At 41.7% G+C, this 21,614-nt stretch overlaps 1 protein-coding gene across 1 annotated transcript in view; it reads right to left on the bottom strand.

Annotated features, from left to right (window-relative positions):
- Positions 1-21,614, bottom strand: part of LOC104397710 (synaptojanin-2-binding protein-like) — a 140,476-nt gene that overhangs the window by 118,130 nt on the left and 732 nt on the right. The window contains exons 2-3 of the mRNA XM_010007718.1: positions 21,178-21,314; positions 19,616-19,711 (exon numbers count right to left, since the gene is read on the bottom strand). Of these exons, the coding sequence (XP_010006020.1) occupies positions 19,616-19,711; positions 21,178-21,314 (233 nt within the window). The remainder of the gene's footprint in view (positions 1-19,615; positions 19,712-21,177; positions 21,315-21,614) is intronic.

The raw sequence follows: 21,614 nt of genomic DNA, 5'->3' as shown, positions 1-21,614 counted from the left end.
GAGGGAGGGGCGAAAGAGGGGGGCAGCAGCTGAAAACTGACCCTTTTTGAAGGCACCCTACCAGGGCCTTGAGGCATTTGTGCCTCAGATGTTTCACAGGTGAGGAGACACCAGGTTTAGCTTCTGGTCTGTTCCCAACCTCTCTTGATTTCCATTAAGAACTCCATTTAGTTCTTGTTATATCTTATTTGATGAAGGGCAGGGAACTGATCTGACTGCTGGCAAAATGTCTCTATTTTCAGATGTGTTATAAAAAGGTGGGAAAAAAAAATCTATCAGGTTGCAAATCAATTGAGTTGAACGGGCAGACCTTGCTAATCTAGAAACGAAAACATGTCAAAGTAGCCATGGAAGTGCAAGTGCTTCTGGTATTCCTCAACAGCTAAAAACCTGTTATAGCACTGCAGCAACACCACCTGTATTCTTTGTAAGAATAAAGCCTTATGTCCTCTATTATCCCTGCTCACCACTACACAAGAGGAGGAGAACAGCTGGCAGGCACTAACAGACCAGCGCAAACCCTTTGTTAGCTAAGTTGTGCCCAGGTGCCAGATGAGAGCTATGCTGCCTTAGCACTGCCAGCAGAGAGCCCTGGCTGGCAGAGACACCAGCCTGCTGGTGCCTGGGACACACCTTTCAAAGTGTAGAATAACGCAGATTGTAATTAATGTATTTGTACTGAGGGGAAATGTTGCTCGCTGGGTGAGAAAGCAGGGACAGTTCTCCCAGTGCCAAACCAGCAGAGCTGAGCCCTGCAAGGCTCTGCTGTAACACAAGGGCATGCTCCTGATGTTGAAAGCACTATGGAGTGACTACGCCAAGGGTACAGCCTAAATAGGCAGAAATTAAACAAAAGAAAAATAATTTTAAAAGCTACAATGGGAAGATCTGCTGTGTTGAACTGGGCGAGTGGAGGGTAATGAAGAAGCAGCATGTTATTTGAATTCATCAGGCCTCCCCATCCTGCCCTGGAATGATCATCTGCTATGCTCTGGAGGCCCCTGTGGGATTCAGGAGACTGTACCCATTTTAGCATGTAAGAATGCAGAGGCTATAGGCCCAACACATCATCAGAAAACAAAGGGAGGGGAGAGGTTAGACAATGAATAGGGTTTGATCCAACATAAATACTGAAGCCAACTGAAGGGTGAAGTCACAGGTGCAGATTTTGACCATTCCTGAACTTAAAAGGAATGTCTGATGAAACTGAAAATATTGCCATGGACTTTTTTCCCCAAAGGTGTTCAGGATTTCACTAAATATACACCCACATGTATATATATTCATATGTACACATAGATTCCTGTACATATAAAAACTCAACTTTTGACAAGAGTTCAGTGCATTCTTCTTATTATTTTGTTAAAATTCCCTTAGCCACTTCCCAGAGCCTCTCCACAGACAATGGAGAAGGGAATTTGCTTCTTTTGGTAAATCCCACTGAGACTGAGTGGGAAATCAACGTTTCCTGAAAAAAAAATAATAAAAATCTCTAGCCTTTTGGATGAAAAAGCCAGTTTTTACTGAACATACCTTGCAGCAGAACAACTCCCATCATTATAAAGAAAGAAAGTGCTTGCAGAATGGAATCTCAGCAAGAGCACAACCTTTCTCCTTCCCCAGCTTAAAAGAATTCCAGCCTCATCCAGCATCAAGGCCTCAGAGAATTCAGCCTTGCAAATTTAAGCAGCACAACTCTACCTTCAGCCACCAAATCGCACACACACAAATCCTCCCTCTTCCACTCAGAGAGCTGTCATGTCAATAACTGCAAGGGGGTTAGCTGTATTTTGTATTCCAGGCATACTGCAAAGGAGCTCTTGAGATCTCACTATGCTGATGGAATTCAGCTTGGCCTTATTTGCAGCTGTTACTGAGATCCCAAATGGAATCAGATACAGGTCAGGTGTTCTGCATTATATTGAACTGCATTGCTTTTGAAATCTCTCTGCTGACCACATCTCTTGTACACGGTATGAGAAGAGAGATTCAGATGCCAGATTCCAAACAATGCTGGCTTAAAGGAAATTTCTTAAAATCTGTTTAGTGGCATCCCCTGTCCCTGCCACTCAGTTAAACTCATGCAACCTGGAAAGGTATCCTGCCCCCAGCCACTGAGAGACAGTCAGTGATCTCATTTGCACCAGTTCAGCTACATTTCTGCCAAGATACACCTGTAACAACTCAGAACTCCTGAATTTTTAATCTATGAAACTCACTGCTAGTGGTAAGGAGAATTTCATGTACATACACGTAGGGTGTGTAAGAGCACAGCAATAATCCTACCTTCTGTTTCAACAAGGTTTTCATCAGGGCTATATGCCCATCTCCCTTGCACCCATCCCATTACTCAGCACTGGTCAAAGCAGAGCTTACTTCTAGTGGGAGAACCACTGCTTTGCACTGTGTGCAACAGCACCTCTGTGCACCCAGGACATGCATCTTTGTGCAGCTGCTTCCCAGCTCCTGAGGCTCCACTTCTCCTTGATGTTTGTTCTACTAGAACAGTTACAGAGACAAAACACTTCAGTAATCTAATCTTTACATGTACTTAACAAGAGACACATCCTATCCAGTGTCTGACCTGCTGAGGCCAGCTAGAAGGAAACTTATGCTTTCATACCAATCCCATCCATCCATCCCTCCTGGCCCAAAGCACACTTGATTCTTTCATAGGGAGTCAGTAAAACACCAGCAATATGCAGGTCTTCATGTTATAATGGCCCATGTACCTGGAGCTTCCCTATCTCGAGTTAAACTAGTTTCTCAGGTGAAGGCAAAAAATGCATAGGCTTTGCAAAAAACATTCTATGTTGTGTTTCTGGTAGATGTAGCATATTCACTGGAGGGTGCTCCACGAGCAATGCTGTAAGCCTGATGTAATTTTCCATCTTCTTCCCATCCTCCCTTTGATCAGCCCACAGTCACACAGACACAGCCCAACTAGAACAGTGCTCACGTTGGAGCAAAATTTGATGACTGCAACTGTCCCTGCCCAAAAGGAGGTGGGGGTACTGCTCTCTGCTCCTCTCTCAAAAGTCAGTCCCAGGACACATGGGTTCATCTATGGAATAAGCTCTGTGTTAATAGCAGCAAGAAGCTACAAGAGCTCAGGAGATGTGAAAACTCACCAGGGAACTACTTCAGAGCCAGGTCCTCTAGGAAAGGTTCAGCTCTTCTCAGAAAAGCTGTGGAAGGTCAAGAGATAAAAGCTTTGCATCAGATGTCCTTTGCTCAGCCTGAACGTCTGAAACATCTTCTGTTTGCTGGAAAAAGGCCAGGTCAGAGCTCTGAGCACTGACAGGAGAAACTCGCTCAGGAAGGAAGACAACATCAGCAAGAACAGAGGACACAAAGGTCTTGCCTTCTGGCAACTCAGTTCTAACTCACTTCACGTTGTGCTTCCAACTGCACAGGCAACAGATGTGTTCTGCTTGTTGCTTACTAGGACAGTGCCAAAGAGAAATAATTCATGGATCATACCTTTTCCCTTCTCCACTACCAACAAAAATGTTATTTACCTATATGAGGAGGAGGTATTCAACCACAGAAGACAGCTACAGGATGGGTGCTCGAGGAACTGACACACTCAATTGAGCCTTGTGGAGTGTGTATGTATAAAACAGAAACCTATTTCCTGAATAAGCCATACCTGCCAAGTGAAGTATCTTATTCTAACACATGGTGTCTTTGACATTTACCTTCAGTCGTGAGGAGACTTACAATTCACAATGCCATAACCATGTATGATTCATCAGATGTCTCCACAGGACTGGAAAAACAATCAGATTGAAACCATAATCCATTCTATAGATGTTTATTAACTCATTATTTAATGTGTCAAGTTTGGTTTGCTTTGCACAGTTGAAGGATTTTTTTTTTTATAATTTATTTTACATACACCTCAAAAGAACTTTGCTATAAAACTAATTACACCTTAAAAGTGCTTTCCTGCTCAGAATTCACATTGTTTGCTTTGCTTTTTAAAAACAATGTCCTTCTCCTAATATACTAAAACTACGGACAGAAGCCCTACTGAATTCAGAAGCAAAAAAGAGGAAGTGTCCTCCCACCACACTCAGAGAACAATGCAGGCTGTAAGAAAAGAAGGAAGGGCCCATGTGCCAGTCTAATGTGGGTGATGACATGCAGCCCAATTCTCCAAGGTGCTGAGGCCCTCTTGGCAATGAGGAGAACATCCTTATGGTGTCAAGTCTCTGGTCACTGAAGCCTAAACACCCCTGTCATATAATGCTCTTAAAAAGGAATTGCAAATGATTCCCCCCAGAAAATAAGAATGCCCTCGTTCTCCCTGCTACTGGCCTTTCTTGCCATTTTCAGCTTGACCCCACTGGCTGATGCCCACTCAGCCCAGCTGAACCCACCATGCCCTTCACAGCCAGCAGCAAAGGCTGGATGGGGCTGTGATTCTGGGGGGAGGGACAAAATAGGCCTGGGCAGCAGCCCATCTGTCATGCAACACAGACCACATCACCATGCACAGGCTGCTACAGAGGCCATCCCTGGCACTGCCTCTGCTCACCCCAAAGTGCAAGCATGCTTCCTGGGAGGCTTGAGGCATGGTAAGCAGCACTACTACATTTTTTAGATAAGATTGGAAAGACCGTAATTCCTTTTCATGTCCTGAAAACCTGGAGCACAGTGACAGCTTGCTCTGAGCACTGCAGAAACTCTGTTCAGTAAAATTTCACTGTCACGTAGATCCACATAGCCCCATTCTCTGCTTCCTCTTCCCTCCCAGCCCCAGGGTGCTCTGATTCCTTCTGCTCTGCTTCTACTCAGCCAGAGTACCAAAACTCGTGTCATCTGCTGGATTGGCATTGCATGGCCACTCTGTCACAGGGGAGGAATAAGAGATCCCAGGAGCAGGAGCTAACAGGGGCCAAAGCAAAGCCCTTAGCATCTCATTGCAGGCAGCAGCAGCTGCAGTATTCTGGGAAGTCCCAGCACTAAAAATAATTGTGATTGTAGAAGAGCTGTTTTGTTGACACATGCCACCTTATAACTTGACACTTGCTGAGCTCGCCTTACCCCACTACTGGTTACAACATTTGTGTTTAAAGATGCAACCTGGAAGGTATTTTAGGATTAAATCCAAAGTCTGTCACCAAACACAGACACGAACACACACTCTCACATCTTGCACATCTAAACACTGATTTTTTTAATAGTTCTCATACAAATGGATTTTGTAGGTAGTCCATATACATCACAGGCACATAGAAGTCTGGATATTTAAGCTGTACCTTGGCAGGGGACGCATATAAACATAAAGCTGAGTGCATGAAAAGAGAGATGAAGTAGTTGTCAGCCAGAAGTGACAGCCTTCAAATACTATTAATCCTGGTTTAACTTTCATGAAAAATGACAGTGGCTTTCATGAAATGGCTTTCACACAGCTATGGTGCTATGAGGAGGAACCATTTCCACTGCAGGTATTTCCTAATAAACAATATTCTAAAGAGGAGCTCAGATTATCAAACTCATGTAGCCCTATTCCACTTAATTAAAACATTACTAGTAATTAAGGAACCCCACTGGTTTTCCTCCTCCCTCCTTCCTGATCCTTCTCATCCTTGAAACTCAAATTTGAGCTGCCCTGAAGTGTGGAAGTGGTTCAATTCTAGATTAATTTCAAACCAGTAAGCAGATAGAGCCAAGCAACAGAGTTTGCACTGAAACTCCAACCTTTAAACTTTTTTAAAGTTCAGGAGAGTAGGAGTGAGATCTGAAATTAGGAGTATTCATCTCCACTCACAGATAACTAAGGACATATTCAGCCTTTCAATGCCTGTCAATCACATAAAGAATGAAACTGTCCTGTTAGACCTGGTACATCTGGACAGTTTAAACCTGAGGCCAAACAAAGGTAACACCAAAATTTTTCACCTTATTGGGATATTGATTGTAGTTTCTTTTTTCTAATCCTGTAACTGGGAACAGCTAAGGAAACTCTCATCATACACACACACAAATAACCCAACAACAAACAAACAAACAAATGGACTGAAGCATAGTACAGATAATACAGCATAATATCAGAAAAACAGTCTGCAGAGTGAGAGTCAAAAAAAACCCAAACAAAACAAAACAGCAGGAGAGATTAGATACAAGTATATTGGAAATCAAACCCTGGAACACTAGTTTAACTCCACAGTTGTCAAACCCACTTTTCTCCCCCTCTAACTCTCTCATTTGTGGAAAACCTGCTAGGCTAAAAGAAGGGCATTGCATTAATGCCAGCTAAGAGACACAGCCACAACGTCTCTTTTTCTTCTTGAAGGAGTCCACAATCACAACTAAGTAGCTCTTTCAGTCCTAGTTTTGCAACTCAGACCATCTTTTACCATTTTGTCCTGGAAAATATATCAATAAGGAAAGTAATTTAAAAACCTTAGATCACATTTTCTGCATTTGTATGCATCACACTGTTCAGCTCCAGTGGAAGGTTTAGCATGAAAAGCATCTCATCTCATTAAATCCAGAGACCTCAACCCTGAGAGCTCAAAATACACTCTGTGCCACTGTTAGCAATGCCACTGTGATTCCACCACTGTGCTGTTGAATTCAGGAGAGATTCCAGCCTGTGTTTCTGCCCATTAGGAAGACTTCCAGATGCTTATTTGCCTCCAACCTTCCTGTTGCCGTAACTGCTGACGTTTGAAAGAGGGAAAAATAAAGACAAGGAAAGGAGAGGGCGTTTTTGTCATATGCCAGTATTCTAAAGTAATCTCCAATTCTGACCAAGATAAAAGAATGGAAATTCTGGAAATGAAAAAGAGCTGTTAGACCACTAATTACTTCGTTCTCCACAGAAATAAAGTAACTACCACTAAGGGGATGCATGTATTACTCCCCCGACACTACAGGGCCACTATAGAGTTGTTAAACTGTCCCAGAGCTCCTGTGGGGAGCTCTTCCACTTGCTTCACTGTAATAGTATCAGGTCACTCCTTCCTGAATATTCCTGGATGCTGCCATCTGTAAAGTGTTTGCTTTGACTGCTATACAATTTTAGAGCTTGTGGGAGGCACAAAAACCCAGTCAGTAACTTTTTGATGAGCTGAGCACTGACAGCTGCCCAGAAGAATATCTTAAAAGGAAACACAGTGCCTTCCAGAGGCAGTATTTTGGGTTGGCACTTTCCTGACCTGCAAAACATCAGCAAAAAGAAGTAGAGAGTTTGTGCAGGCTTTCTTTAGCGTATCAACCAAAATTCATACTCTCTCTTAAGATCAGCTTCTTAATCATGTTCCAGATGACAGGAGCATAGAAAACACTATATGATGTTCCAAAAAGGAACACAGAGAAATCTGGAGAACAGTAAGCAAAAAGAGTCTTACTTTTCCTCCTGGCAAATTTGAGTTGTGAGAGAACTGAAGTTCATGGAGGAGTGAAGCAACTAAGTCTCTCTACCCAGAGCTCACCTGTAGGAGGAGGGACCAGATCTCTCTTTGGAACAAACTTCGCATTCAATGACACACAGCCAGACACATCAACACTCTGAAGCTCCTTATGGAGCTGACTTGAAGCTTGATATTAAGGGACAAAAACTGCCATAATCATCATAATATGCATTGAAACTAGTAGAAAAACTAGGACTTATTATTTAAGATGCTACCTGGAAGAGTTTAGTGTTCTTCCAAAAAGAAGCACATGTCACTGCCCAAAACAGAGGCATTTCCGAGGCTGCCCAGGGACTCTAGAAAAAGGACTAAAGTGTGCACTGCTTTTGGCAGAGGGCTGCATGTACACAGTTGCAGGAGAGTTAGAGCAGTCAGGAGCAACACCACAGAAACCAGCACGGAGTATAAGAAAGCAAAAAAATCAACCAACCCTGACAGAACAAGCAGAACATGGGTTGGAGAATAATTTAGCTATAGGGAGTCTTAGGCTAAGAACTGGATGTCTCCTTAAAAGAGACAAGGAGACAGCAGAGACACTACCTGCTGTAGTAGACCAGAAAAGGACCTGGAATATTTTTGTAAACTGGAAGCTAACATCTAAGATTCCAATTCTAACCATCAATTTCTTCAGCATAAACAACCAAAAGGGATTTAGACTGTGAGCAGCAAAGGATGAGGCCTCAATGTTGAGCTTTAAAGTGACTAGATAGTAAAAATATGCAGCCTTACTAAGACCAGCATCTTTTTCGGAGAACTGGAAAACAACTTTGTTTTACCTAATTTTAAAAGGCTCAGATGGTAACTGGGGCAAGTCAGACCTTGCTCACTTTTTTAAGAAATCACCTGAATAGCTCCAAGAAGGTAGAAACCTAAATATACTCCTGCAGAATTATGGTGCAACAAAAAAGCATCCTCTGTTGTAATTCTTTGATTGTATCAATAAAGCAGTTAGCAGGAGAGAACTAGAGACCAACTTCTGGTTTTGGAAGGCACCTAGCAAAGTAATGCAGTAATAAGTGCAGTAATGAGTAACTACCGCTTGAGCTGCAAGAAGTACAATTTGACCATTCTGATTTATGAGTGAGGGCAGAAAAATGGGAATAAATGAACAATTTTCCTCAATGACAGAAATTCAACAGCATGATCCACCACCTTCCAACACTTCACAACGCTTTCAACACTTGTGATCTACTGTAGGTGATCCTGCTCTAGGGTTGGACTAGATGATCTTCAGAGGTCACTTCCAATACTGACCACTCTGTGACTCAGTGACAAACTAGACAAATGCTGGAACACTCAAACAAAACCCTATTGTTAAATTTAGCCTTGATATGGATTTTTTTTTTTGTCATTTATTTTTATGACCTCTGAAACCATAGTTCATGTAAACACCATTTTATCCCTAAATTTTACTTCAAGATAACATTACTCCTGGGTAATACGACAAATGAAGGAGCATTGTATCCTTGTGGGTGTGCCAGTTGTTAGAAGCAAGACACAGATATAACTCAGTCAGTGCTGACCATCCTGGTATATTTATAACTGCTCCTTAAGGTTATTTCATATCAACACATATGCTCTTAACCAAGGAAAAACAACAGAGCCAGTCACTGATTCTGGCATACATCATCTTGCTGGAGACCCTCCCCATGCAGCCACGTGTGGAAGCAGCTGTGAACAAGGGGCTATGAGCCTCAGCTCAAGAACAGTCTGTGTTGTTAAAGCCTGGGGATAAACACCCAGGCCTCCAAATGATAAGCTTAAATGATACTAACAACAGTTTGAGAATGAGTTCCTTCACCAATAACAGCTATTAGCACATCTGAGTCTGACTCATCTCTTTCACCATCTGCAACATGTCATTTGCATTAATCCCTCATTTGCCTCGCTCCACATTCTTCTTAGCATTCAGGCTTCCCAACTTACAGGAACATTTGTCTGACACTTCCCCATAAAACAACACCCATCAACACGTGTATTTAGATGAGCCACTGATCATAACCAAGAACACTACACTGACTTGATATTGCCATCTTGGGAACCAATGAATTGAGAACTGCTAATGAATCACTGATGCCCAATGATTATATACCTTCAACAAGGCAGTAATTGTATAGATGGGTCATTTCTGTGTGCGCACAGTGTTACCTCATTTTTCTTTTCATTCCTACTCTACTACACGCTTAAAAATATGTTCAGATAAAGTATATTAACTGTCCTCATGAAAAGTATGAGGGCTAAACCACACAAATACTATGCATCAGGAAGAACCTACCAGGGCAACTGTTAAGTGATAGAAAGATGCCATTACCGGCAGTCTCATGAAACAAGCATCCTACTTACAACATCTTAGATTTAATCCACAGGGGAGGTGTACAAAATACCTTGGTATTGGCCTGTATTTAGCCATTTAGTTTCCATTTCAGGCTTGAAAATATTCTTGTGTCCCTCCAGCGTGCAGAGGAGCTGGTGTCAGGCAGAAGACTTTCGGAATTAGGTGGAAAAAGGTCATACATGTTTTGATGACAGCCCAGCAAAAAAAGTAATTAAAAAAGTAACTTCAGGCACTGAAAAAAAATCTCTAGAAGGCCATAGGAAAGCAAAGTTCTAGAGAATGGTTTCCAGTTTGGTACTTTTAAAATAGATTAGCATTTGCAAGAGAGACAACTCTCTGCCATCCCCCTTCTACTCCCACCCCTGCCCACTGCCAGGAGAAGCATGGCTGGAACACCAGGGTAACATCACTTTTATTTTCTCAACACAAGACATTCATCCCATGTATCTTCTGTTGTTAAGCTCTGAATCAGAAATGGTTCCCCCTATTAAAGGGCAGCCTACAATCTCACCTCTAAAATGTTAAGTAGCATGACTGTCAGAATCTGTTTCTGTCAGTTGAAGCCATTTAGAGCAAATCCCTTTAACTTTAACCACTTTAAAATCAAGAGCACATTGGCTTTATGCAAAACAAGCCTGCATTTTGGGAAAGTGGGGCCTGCTTCTCAAAGAATCAGCACAGACACTGACAAGACACTGACCCAGGTACATGGAAACAGTGGCACAAGATGGTCCAAACCTCATCCTTTAGCAACAGCTGTTGAGTCCTTGAGATTAACCAAACCTTTCTCCCTCTCCAGCCAATATTTTCTAATCTGCCCTTTCACACCCAGCCCACACCTCTGCACTGCAGCATTCACCTTGAACAACAGCACACGTTCTGATGCCAGCATTTAAAGCAGCACTTAAGAGACAGCAGTAGCAAAGTGGTTTCCCTGAAGCAGCATCTTGACTACACTTATTTTTTTTAATCACAGACACAGAATTGTGTTTGGATTGTGTTTGGTTTCATTTCCCAGCTTCATACCACAGCTTCAGAACTGTGTGCTCTTATTGAGCTGATCAGTTCTATTACATCCTCTGTTTAGGATTTTTTAAAGTACTTATACACTATAAGCAAATTCAGTAGCCAGAACCGGACATACTAGCAGTTCAAAGAGAAATTAATTAAAACTTGACAAACAGGAAGAACTTGAATATGGAATGGGAAAGGCTTTTTCCTCCTCATCCTAGCATGTCTAGATGTTCACACAAGAATATCTGAAGTCTTGCTTCAACCTCTGAGCAAAATGCAGTGGAGCCCATAAACCACTGTGCTGTTTAATCTTCTTACTGATTCAAACACTCCCTTTTAATTACCACTAGAAGAAAGTTAACAGTTTGGTCAGATGCCTTGAAAATGTCTACACAACACTTCCTCAGTGGTTTATCGTTGGAAAAGCTGGTACCACTACTAGGGGAAAAATTCAAACAATTTTTCTTAGAAAAAGCACTCCAGACTGCAATGTCTTTGCAGAAGGTGCTGGGCTGGCAGACAAACTGACTTTCTGCAGAACTCTCTTCGCAACTCATGTGGCACGTGATAGCTCAGCCAGAAATCAAAAGCCCCAGCCTGCTGCAGGGACTTGGATGAAGGGGTAAAGGAGCTGGGTTTCTGCAGAGAACGTCCCAGCATAAAGGAGTGCTGTATGCCAGGCAGACAACATCTCTCCCATGTGGCCCACTGATACCTACCCTGCTTCTGCAAGACCTCTGCCGCATTTCTGGCCTTCCTTCCTACCTGATTTCTGCTCCCCTCCTACGTGACCCCAACATGGCAAAGATAAGAATATGAAAACACTTCCCTGGTACATGAGCTCTTTATACCCAAAGGTATTAACTTTGCCATTGGAGTGCATGACCAGCATGCCTTTTTGTGCATCAGCCAACAACAGCTTGTGGAGAAGCATGAGCAGAGCTGCACAGTCTCCTCTAAATTCACTAGAAAGCCTTCTGTTATTTACACAATGAAAGAAGAAAAAAAAAAATAATCACATAATTCTGGATTATTATTCACCTTTTAAAACTAAATTTCTGAACTATATTCCCAAATTTTGTACTATGCTTGCTGCACTTAGAATAAAGGATGTGAAAGAAGCCATAAATATTACAACTCTTTTATCCTCTTTCCTTCCATGTTTTATTGTTTCAGTGATTTAGAAATTTACTAAAACATGCAGAAGAGCAATGAATGGAAAAGACCGTTTAGGTTAACTGTGTACCTGCTATTTCATGTGTTGCATTTGGACTCCCATACAGCCAGTGTACTTGAGGCAGCAAATATTTCACCAGTTAAGCAAGTAATTTATTCCATACAGTATCCAATTCCACCTGGCAACCTCCATGCTAGCAAATTTTAACACCAGATTGCTAGTATCTCAATCATTCTAGATTTAAGAAAACATCCTAGTGCATTGTCCTGCATTAATGAATATTAAATAGAATAGAACCATCTAACTTAAGACTAATTCCAATTTAACAGCTTGATGTCCTTCAATTAATGTCAACAATCAAACTTGAAAACTACCTATGAATTCTAAATTTTATTTAAAGTGATTCAGAGAAACAAAACTTCTAATCTATCTGCATAAATGTTATTAACATCCAGAACAGCTGTAATGGTTCATCAAGTACTTCTTCCTAGTTAGACTGAAATAGCTGAACCAGTTGGCTGTGTCAAAGACAAAAAACCAGCATGGCTTACACCTTACACTGCTACATCTCCATTCCCAGAAAACACCATGTTTAAATCCACCAGCTCCCAGATGTGTTCTCCAGCTGCCCAACCCTGTCTCTCAACCTAAGCAGTCCTATGGAACCAGGTTCAGTTGTAATTTATTTTAAATCTAATTTCCTTTTCTTTAGGAGCACACTTCACTCACACACACACCATAAGAACAAACAGGTTTTCTTCAGCCCTTCTTTTCTCCTTCACTCTAAGTTTCTCCAAAAATCTTTTCCCTAGAGATGTTGTTAGCCACAGATACATAGACAACTCTTCCCTGCATAGTACTACGTACAAGTACAGCTGTCTTTCCAAATCTCTGCTTGCCTTTGCTAAACTTTCTCTGTTATTTCTCTGGAAACACTGCTCTGGCAGAATGACACTTGTAGTTTAAAGTGCACTTCTGATGCTCCTCCCCAAGTAGTGGACATGTAGTCATCTGACTGGTGAGCCCTAAGATATTCCAATCCTGCCCATTAACCACATTAACATAACCTAACCCACATTAGGAAATGGGGTATAGGTCCAATGTGGACTGCCATAGTCTAACAACTGGAAAAATCTTTTCTACCAGCACCACCACTATCATGAACTTAGAAAGCTCACATTGTAACAGCACATTGTAACAGCAAAAAGTGCAAGGATGGAGCTGGGAGCTGTCAATTCATCAACACAGGTCTTCAGAAGCATTCCGAAAACTGGAATCCAGCCCTTATTGCTGTAGAGATTGGGCCAGTCTGCTTAAAATATTGATACTCAGCAAGAGCTTCTACTGTCCACATAACCCAAGAGTGAAGTTCTTAGGGCTTTCTCTGGGCTCAGTTCAGAGCTGATCAGAACCTCTTACTGTTTCAACTGTACAGCCTCCACTGTCTCAGAGGACAATGCATCCGTGCTTGGTGTTCTGGTGATCTATCCTCCAACGCCTGACCTGGCAGTCACAGAACTAAGTGTTAACATTCATTTCCAAAGGGAAGCAAAAAAGAAAGTCCAATAGCCAGTTCAGAGAAACCGAGGGGACACAGTTGAATTAACAAATACCAGTACCTGCTGACACAGAGCAAAAGCAGCAGTTTTCCTACGACAATTGCTTTTGTGTCACTGCAAAAACATGCAAGCCAGGCACAAACGCTAGACTTCTGAGAGGTGGTGAAGAGGGATGAGAGGAAATAGCAATTTACCAAAGGAAATATGACTGAAAGACTTGGGATACTAATACAAGCATAAAAGCTTGGTGAATGATCTCCAGTTGTTCATATGCCGCTTTGAATAATCACCCTGCATCCTTAGCAGAGTTATTCTTCATTACTTAGAGCCTAGGAAAAAGCTGGTTTTGGCAGACAGGTAAGCGATACACAGCTCACTCTATAGTGAAGTTTGCCTGCCATCAGTTACAGCTGCAGCAGCAAGGGCAAAAGCTTTCAAATTTGACAAGATCTTTTGAGTCTGCACAATATTGCTCTTCATTTAAGCCATTGTAACTTCTCATTGTAACTTCTCATCCTTCTTCAAGAACTTTGAAAGGTCTCAAGTCCCCCTTACCTGCATGTAGGGAGAGACAGACCAGAGCTCCATAGAGGACATGCACCAAGCACAGCGCACGGATGCAGCATGAGTGTGTCTAGAGCAGTCATGGGGAAAACACCAAGAATAAGGTTATGGTTAAGGCCTTTCTTCAGACTTCTCCATGAAACTTCTCCCTTGGGCCCCCAGCCTATGGAACACTGTCCCATTAGTAAACCACCTGCTCTTTCCTTCAGCCTGAGGAGAATGACTTCTAGAAGTAAAAGTCACATCAAAAAATTAGGAAAGAGGAGGAGAGGGAGACTGGCTCATCAAGCTCACCTGATCTGATTACTGCCCTCACATCAGCTTCTGCCAGCAAAAGAACAGATGAAGTTTACTGGCCACTTAGATGAAATCTACTTAGTACTACACAACATGCTGATAAACTTTTTTTTTTTTAAATCCATGTTGTTGCCCCTTGCATGCCATGTTGCTCCTGTACCAAATTTCATTCCATATTTTCTCCAATGCTCTGGCAGAAGACAAAATCAGTACTGATAAAGATAGTGGACCTGAAAAATAATACAGCAGACAAGGCAGAAAGAGAGAGACCTGGGCTTGTCAGTGTGCACAGCCAATTCAAATAGGAGATGCAGTCATTCCACAAAATGCAGTCAGATACCTTCACCCGCACCATGCAGGGCACATGGATATGGACGAGGATTTAGAAGTTAGAATATCCAGGCACTTAACACTCATTTCTAGTGTCACACGATGACCAAAAGGGATGGCTCTTTTGATCTACAAACTGGAATGAAGAGAATTCACTTCTCATGTGGCAATGCTGTTTGTTCTGTGGTTTACAGATTCCTTAGCGAACTTAAGAAAGCAAACAGAAAGGGGAAAATGTAAACCACTTCTCAGAGATTCATAGAAGTAAATTAAAAAAATAAAACAAAGCCAGCTCTTAGGTGTTGGCTTAAATTTGCTTTGCAGGTTTCTGCACCTTCACAAAAAAATACATATATAAAGGTTTGCAGAGAAAAATTATATGGAAAACTTCTAGTACATAATATCAGCATGTTCAATAGCGAGAGTCTGCATGTGGTTAGGGTGTCTGTCTTTTACAAAGCAATACAAAAACACTATAAAGGATGCAAGAAGCCACAGAAACTACTCCAACAGAGAAAGTATCTTACACTGAGAATCTTAAAGGACTCAGTTGGCTTCATTTCTTACAAAAAATGAGAGGTAAGGCAACTAAAACACACAAATCCCCTCACAGGGAGAGATTATCAATTATTAGAGGCCTCTTTAATCTAGCACAGAACAACCTAACCAACCAGTTGTTGGAACCCAAAGGCAAATGGAAAGCAAGGCACCTTTCACTCCCACACTCTCCTTTCTGGTTTGTTTTAATTTTAAAGTGCCAGAAGCAGTGCATCTTCCTATCTTCAGATCAAGACTAGCTGCTCTTTCTCACTGTTATGCCTAAGAGAAATATATACTATTAACAGATACAATTCGGGAGACTCAGTGAGACAAGAATGCCTGGAATATAGAGGAGGTCAAACTAGATGGCTTTGTCTTTAAACTATGGATATGAAAATCCAGCCCTCAGCAGGTCAGTGAGTTCACAATAAGGTTGGGGAATGGAAAAGAAACATGGGGATTTCAGAGTTTCAGCTGCCCTCAGTATTAACAGCAAATGAGTTCTTAAAAAAAGCCCAAACTTATAAATTACAGTTCGGATGCTTTTTATGTTTTTCTTCAAGATTTCAACTTATCTTTTTTTCTAAACCCAGAGATGTAAATTGTAACAAAAGCTAAAACTCTCTCTCATCACTTGCATTTACAAGCTGTCATCATGAGACATTCTTTTAATTCACTTCTTCTGCAATGACAGAAAATGCATAAACAGAGTTAGTGAAATTCAAGGCTACAAAAAAACATGTGATGGAAAAGACTTTGGAAAAGACACAAAGTTTAGGTGAGACAGTCTAGCTGCTGAAAGTAATACAAGTCACAGCTCAAGCATTTGGGGTTGAGGTATATTTTCCACAAGGATTTTGTCAATAAATAGAACAAGAGGTGGCAGGGATTGTTTGGTGCTCCTCAGGCATTGGTTTGAAGGAGGCAGACGGAAAGGTGTTAGACTGGATAGTTTAAATTCTGATTAAAAACTACTATTTAGAATTTTGGAAAAGCCACTGAGGTAATGCTGTGGTATTAAAATTATTCAGTAATTGTGAGAAGAAATCCAAAGGAACAGTATGCACCAGAAGGGCTTTTTCTTGCTCAGTAATGCACATTATTATCTGGGCACTGGATATAACCCTCCCCCCACAATAAACTGCCTGCAACACAGATGGCAATCATGTCTGAACAGTGTCAAAATAGCAAAGCTGAAAGATTAACAAAATTCAAAAACACTCAAAGGCTTTGCTTTCTCTGCTTACTTCCAGGGGAAATGAGCAAAACTAACCAATTCCTTCTGCACATCCACATCCTCCTAGACTGTTCCACACAATCCCTCTCACAGAAACTCATCTCAGCCAAAGGATAACAAAGAGGTGTTTCACAGACAGATTTCCCTTCTGATGGCTGGGATACAAGTTCTAATTGCCCATCTTAATACACACGTGTGCTCCACACGGACACCACAGCCAAATATGCAGAGCAGGCCACAGACAAGCAAGCTGGTTCATGCCACATCTGCAAAGATCTGTCTAGACAGCAGCCCTCATGCTACCAAGCAAAACTGGTTTGCAGCGCAAGGCAAGACACTGCACACATCGGCCCAGACCATCCAACACACACGTGTTCAACCAACTTCAAGTCTGTTCCCAAAGTCCCCTATGAACATTGAGGAAAATTCCTCCTCTTTCCTCTTCCCCTTATACCAGATCACTTTACAGGGCAAAACGAGATTTCATGTGGTGTAAATGCTCTGAAACTCCACAGTGATTTAGGAATGCCATGTATAACAGCATACTGTTCAGCAGACGGCAGTAATACAGCCCTGAGTAAAAACACAATTCCAAACACATCAGCAATGCCCTACTAGAATAATAAAGAATAGAGATAAGTAAAGCACCAAGACACCAGTTTTTCTTTTTTTGAATACATATATTGCATATGTGATTTTTTTTTTTGGCACCATACAGACCAGACCATGCATTTGGCTTTTCTTTAACAAAAACAACAAAACACATTGATTTCTTGGAGACAAGAGGAACAATTCTTACCCCACAGAGCTCTTGTCAGCTGGGGCATTTAGAACAGTCCAAATCACAGTGAGGAGATGAGGTCCTGCAGGTAAATTCAGCAACATGCTTTCCACAGCAAGAGTCTCACCCTCTGGTTTCACTCGCTAAGCCCTACCCTGGCTTACACCAGCCAGTCTGTCTCCTAAGCATCACATCAGTCTTTACAAACAATCAATAGTCAGGATGATACCAGCCTGCTCTCAGCTTCCTCCTTTCAATCATCATAAGATTTTCTAACTGCAGAAAGCAAGTTAGCTGCTTATCTAAAGTACTCCTCATCCAAAAAATAACTCGCAAAACAGACTTTTAACCTGACAGATGCAGACTTCAACCCATTTTACAGATGGAGGGTCTACTGCTTCATTATTAATTTAAAGACTCTTATGCAGCTTCAGCATACCCAAATCTCTTGCCACTGCTCTTCTTTGTGATTCCATTGTCTGCCAGTATTTCCATTTTGTGGAAAGTATTCTTTTACAAATCTAACCCAAGAATGAGCAGTCGTGGCAATCCAAGTCTTTTTCTAGCAACAGGCTATCTTCTATCTTTCCAGAACTGGTCACCAATATTGCATATTACTGTTAAATCAGCAGTTACACTGATATTTTACCTGTGAAACCACAGATAAGACTTTATACATTTTTCTTAAGGTATTTATTTAGCAACAACCAACAAAAATTCAATGGAAATAATAATATACCCTCCATATTTCTTCTTTTTTTTATGGTTCATTAGTTTCAAGAAAAATTCAGTGGAAACAAGGCAAAGCCTCTAGTAAATGTTTTGGTTTAAAACCACCCCAGCCCCCACCCCTTTAACCAAAAGTCACATCTTAAACCATGGAATAAATGAGTGTGTTTGAAAGTTCGTGGTGCAAAACAGAGGGGGAAGGCAAAACCTCCTCAGATTAGTCAAAACCAGAGATATGCCACTCTATACATGAAGATAGTCAACTCCCCCCCCTTTTCGTCTCTGCTTCCATACACCCTGCAACAGAATCAATATATAAAGAACATCAGCAGCAGCTTTATGAAAGGCAATGATCCTTTTTGACAACAGTCAGTGATAAGATCGTTGATTCTCTATCCTTAAATTACATCATAGCTGTGTAAAATACGCAGTGACATCCAGAACGTGAACTCTTCACATCCGCTGTCGATACCTCAGCAAGATCCAGACTGCTGCTGCAGCAAGCGCCAGGCCTGGCACAAGAACTGCTGCTAGAGGAAGCCCACCTGATTCTCCATCACCTTGGTGACCTACAGGGCCATTTTGTGGCTGCAACTACAAGGAAAAAAAAAAAGTATTTGCATCAGAGCTCATCACAGGACAACCTGTGTTAGGAACAGGTGGTTCTGTAAGGATGTGCAAGAGGGTTTCCTGAGGTATCTGTACACTCCACACACAGAAGTGTTGGAATGCCTTTGGATGGGCTGAGCTTTAGGACAGGGTACTTATTTACTACCAGGCACCCTCATGCTCCTTTCCCACTTTGTGAACTAGGGCTGTAACAGCTGAAGCAGAGGACATCTCATACAGAAGAAGCAATGACACACAGAGATCCAGTCACCCCTTGATGCACTTTCCAGTGCACTATTTCCTGGTGTCTTTAACAAGAAAAGGGCATAACTAATTCTCTCTGTTTTTCTTACTTGCCCTGTACACTTGTCCAGGAGATTTACCCCTTTAATTAAGGGAGTAGAAAAAAGGCCTCAACCCACCTTTCCCCACTACCATGCTTCAGGCTGACAGGATTTCCCTTGTCAACTTCAAAGCTAGCCAGGAATGTTCAAATGACAACAGTGGGTTAAGAATTCCTATCCTCCTATATCCAGAATGGTGCCAGTGTATTTAAACTACAGCAGGCCACATTTGTTTCTTTGTAGTGGGCTGCACATGCATTTCGACCCTAACATGAGTGATGGTGTCTGAAACAACAGAAGAGTTTTGTCTCCAGCAAGATTTTGACCTCTGAAACAAAACTGGAGAACTTGAGAATCTGTCTTCACAGACAAACCTTTGCCTCTGAGAAAGGAGAGCTGTGAAAAAACACACTATACTGCAGTAAAACAAGGACCTAGGGACCTCCCCAAACTCCCCTCTTCCCTGGTAACTGTTACAAACAGGCAAGGCATGGATGATTACAGTTGCAGTCAAGTAGAGAAGGGCACAGTTCAAACAAAATCTTTATATGCAAAATTCATACTGAGCATCTGAACATGGTGTTTTTCTGCTTCGTGAAATACAGAGCTACCAATCATAGAGACCAGCCTAAACTGTGCCAGAAATGACCCTAAGAAGCAGGTAAAACATACCCTGCGCTGAATTCTCAGAGACACATCACAGCCAGCATTCCTGAACAGCTCCACAGCATCCTTGTGCCGCAAGTCCTTCAAGTCTCTGCCATTGACCTAGCAAAAAAAGAAAAGGATGAACAGCTGCTGGGGAGCAAAAAACACTTTTGCAATGATGCAGGAAGGACAGGAGACAAAAATCTTCCTCTTTCACAAAATTCTGCATTTGGGGTATGATGATATAATCAGCAAGATTCACCCATTCGTCCTACAGATGTTTATGTTGAGAGGTAGCATGAGAAACTCCAAGACAAAACATGGAGGTACTGAAAAAAACTACCTTGAAGTAAAATCAGATTATGGCAGTTGTCATTAGCAGCTTCTTATGCTGTTGCTTTACTGGAAACAAATCAAAGGTGTAATTCTGACAGCTAATGAAAATAAAAAGCAGCTACAGCAAAATTATTATTATGCAGCTCTTTCCCACATTGTTCCCTCTACTTGGTCTACCTTTAAAACCTTTGTGGTTGAAAGTGTGTTGTAAACATACATTTAAAAGCATACTGATGGAACATAACGAAACAAAAAAAATACATATTGGCACACACTTGAAAGTGTTAGAATTTTTCTTAATTTAAAACCGTATCTCACAGCAAAAGTTTTTATAACCTACTTGATTTCATCTACTAACTGATTAAATTTCTCCTAATTTTTATTTTTCACCCTCATTATCCCTAATTGCATCCCTTGACATTATATCCAGTGCCTCCCTTCTCTTCATATTTAGACTCCCCAAATACAAGTACATAAATATTAAACTGTCAAGAAAAGCTAGGATAATACTTAGTATAATTTTCTGGATCAATAAGAGGCTCCAACTAGTGCAAGGCATTCTACAGAGTCTAAAAAGATTTCATGTGGAATGCAATAAGCAAGTATAAAATTAAATTAAGAAGTATTAAAAGTGTATCATACCAGGAAAGGCTCCCTCTTCAGTCAGCACTTTGTAAAGAATATTGTTGTGTATGATTTCCAACTGCCTGAAGAACAAGGGGGACTGAACCTCAGTCACTTTAAAACATTTTCTAAAAGAAGAAGCAGTCTGTAGTATTCCCAATGAGCTGCAATGAATGGTTTTATGGCCTGGAAGTTCTATAGCCTAAAAATCTCCCTGAGAACAAGGATCAGAAATCACTGACTACTGGCCAAAAAATGGAAACTCAGAGGTGGGAGACTGACTTCTTTATTTATATGTATGTAAATCATGATAAATTGTAGGCAAGAGAAGGTCTGATGGGTTCTAAAACCTTAGGGAGCAAGTTACAGAGCACCAAGAAGAACTTCTGAGACAAGTCAAGAAGGCAGAAGAGACAGACACGTGTAGAGACACCCATATCACTGGTGCTCAAAGCTGTCCCCAGGCCCCCCTAGATAGCTCCTTCCCTGGAGTCTGCCCAGCATCATCTACTTGCATTCACCACATCCTGCTTCTCTGTGTACTGTGATGGCAAACCTGCATCTCGTATCACATCACTGATCACAGCACATCAAGAGCACACTGGGCGACAGAAGAGAGGGCTTACCGCTAAAATTTTATCTCCTTCTTGTAACCGGCCATCAAGGTAAGCTGCCCCATCCTTTTTGATCCGGCTGACATAGATGCTGCTGTCATTGGACATGTACTGCTGATCTGTCCCACCAACAATGTTGAAGCCCAGCCCTAAGGTAAGCCAGACAGAAAGCTGATGAGAAAAAGCTCAAAGCTTCACATATAATTACTGTCGCTGGGGTCCACAGCCTCCCACGTTGTCCTGTTTTCTACACAATACTGAAAGTCACAACACAGCTATCTGCATTGCTCTTTCCAACCACTGTCTAGAAAAGTTATTCCCAAGAAATGCATCTTGATAGCACAGGAGAGACCCTGAATGCCTGAGGGCCCAGATGCTTCATTCCAAAAAGCATCTACGACCTGCTTTCAGGTGGGTGGTGGAGAATACTGAGGGACATGCCATAATTT

The sequence above is a fragment of the Chaetura pelagica genome, unplaced genomic scaffold (assembly GCF_000747805.2).
Source record: "Chaetura pelagica isolate M959 unplaced genomic scaffold, ChaPel_1.0 scaffold70, whole genome shotgun sequence".
NCBI classification, from domain to species: Eukaryota; Metazoa; Chordata; class Aves; order Apodiformes; family Apodidae; genus Chaetura; species Chaetura pelagica.
The sequence above is the reverse complement of the archived record's forward strand: the minus strand, read 5'-3'. Positions and strand labels throughout refer to the sequence as shown.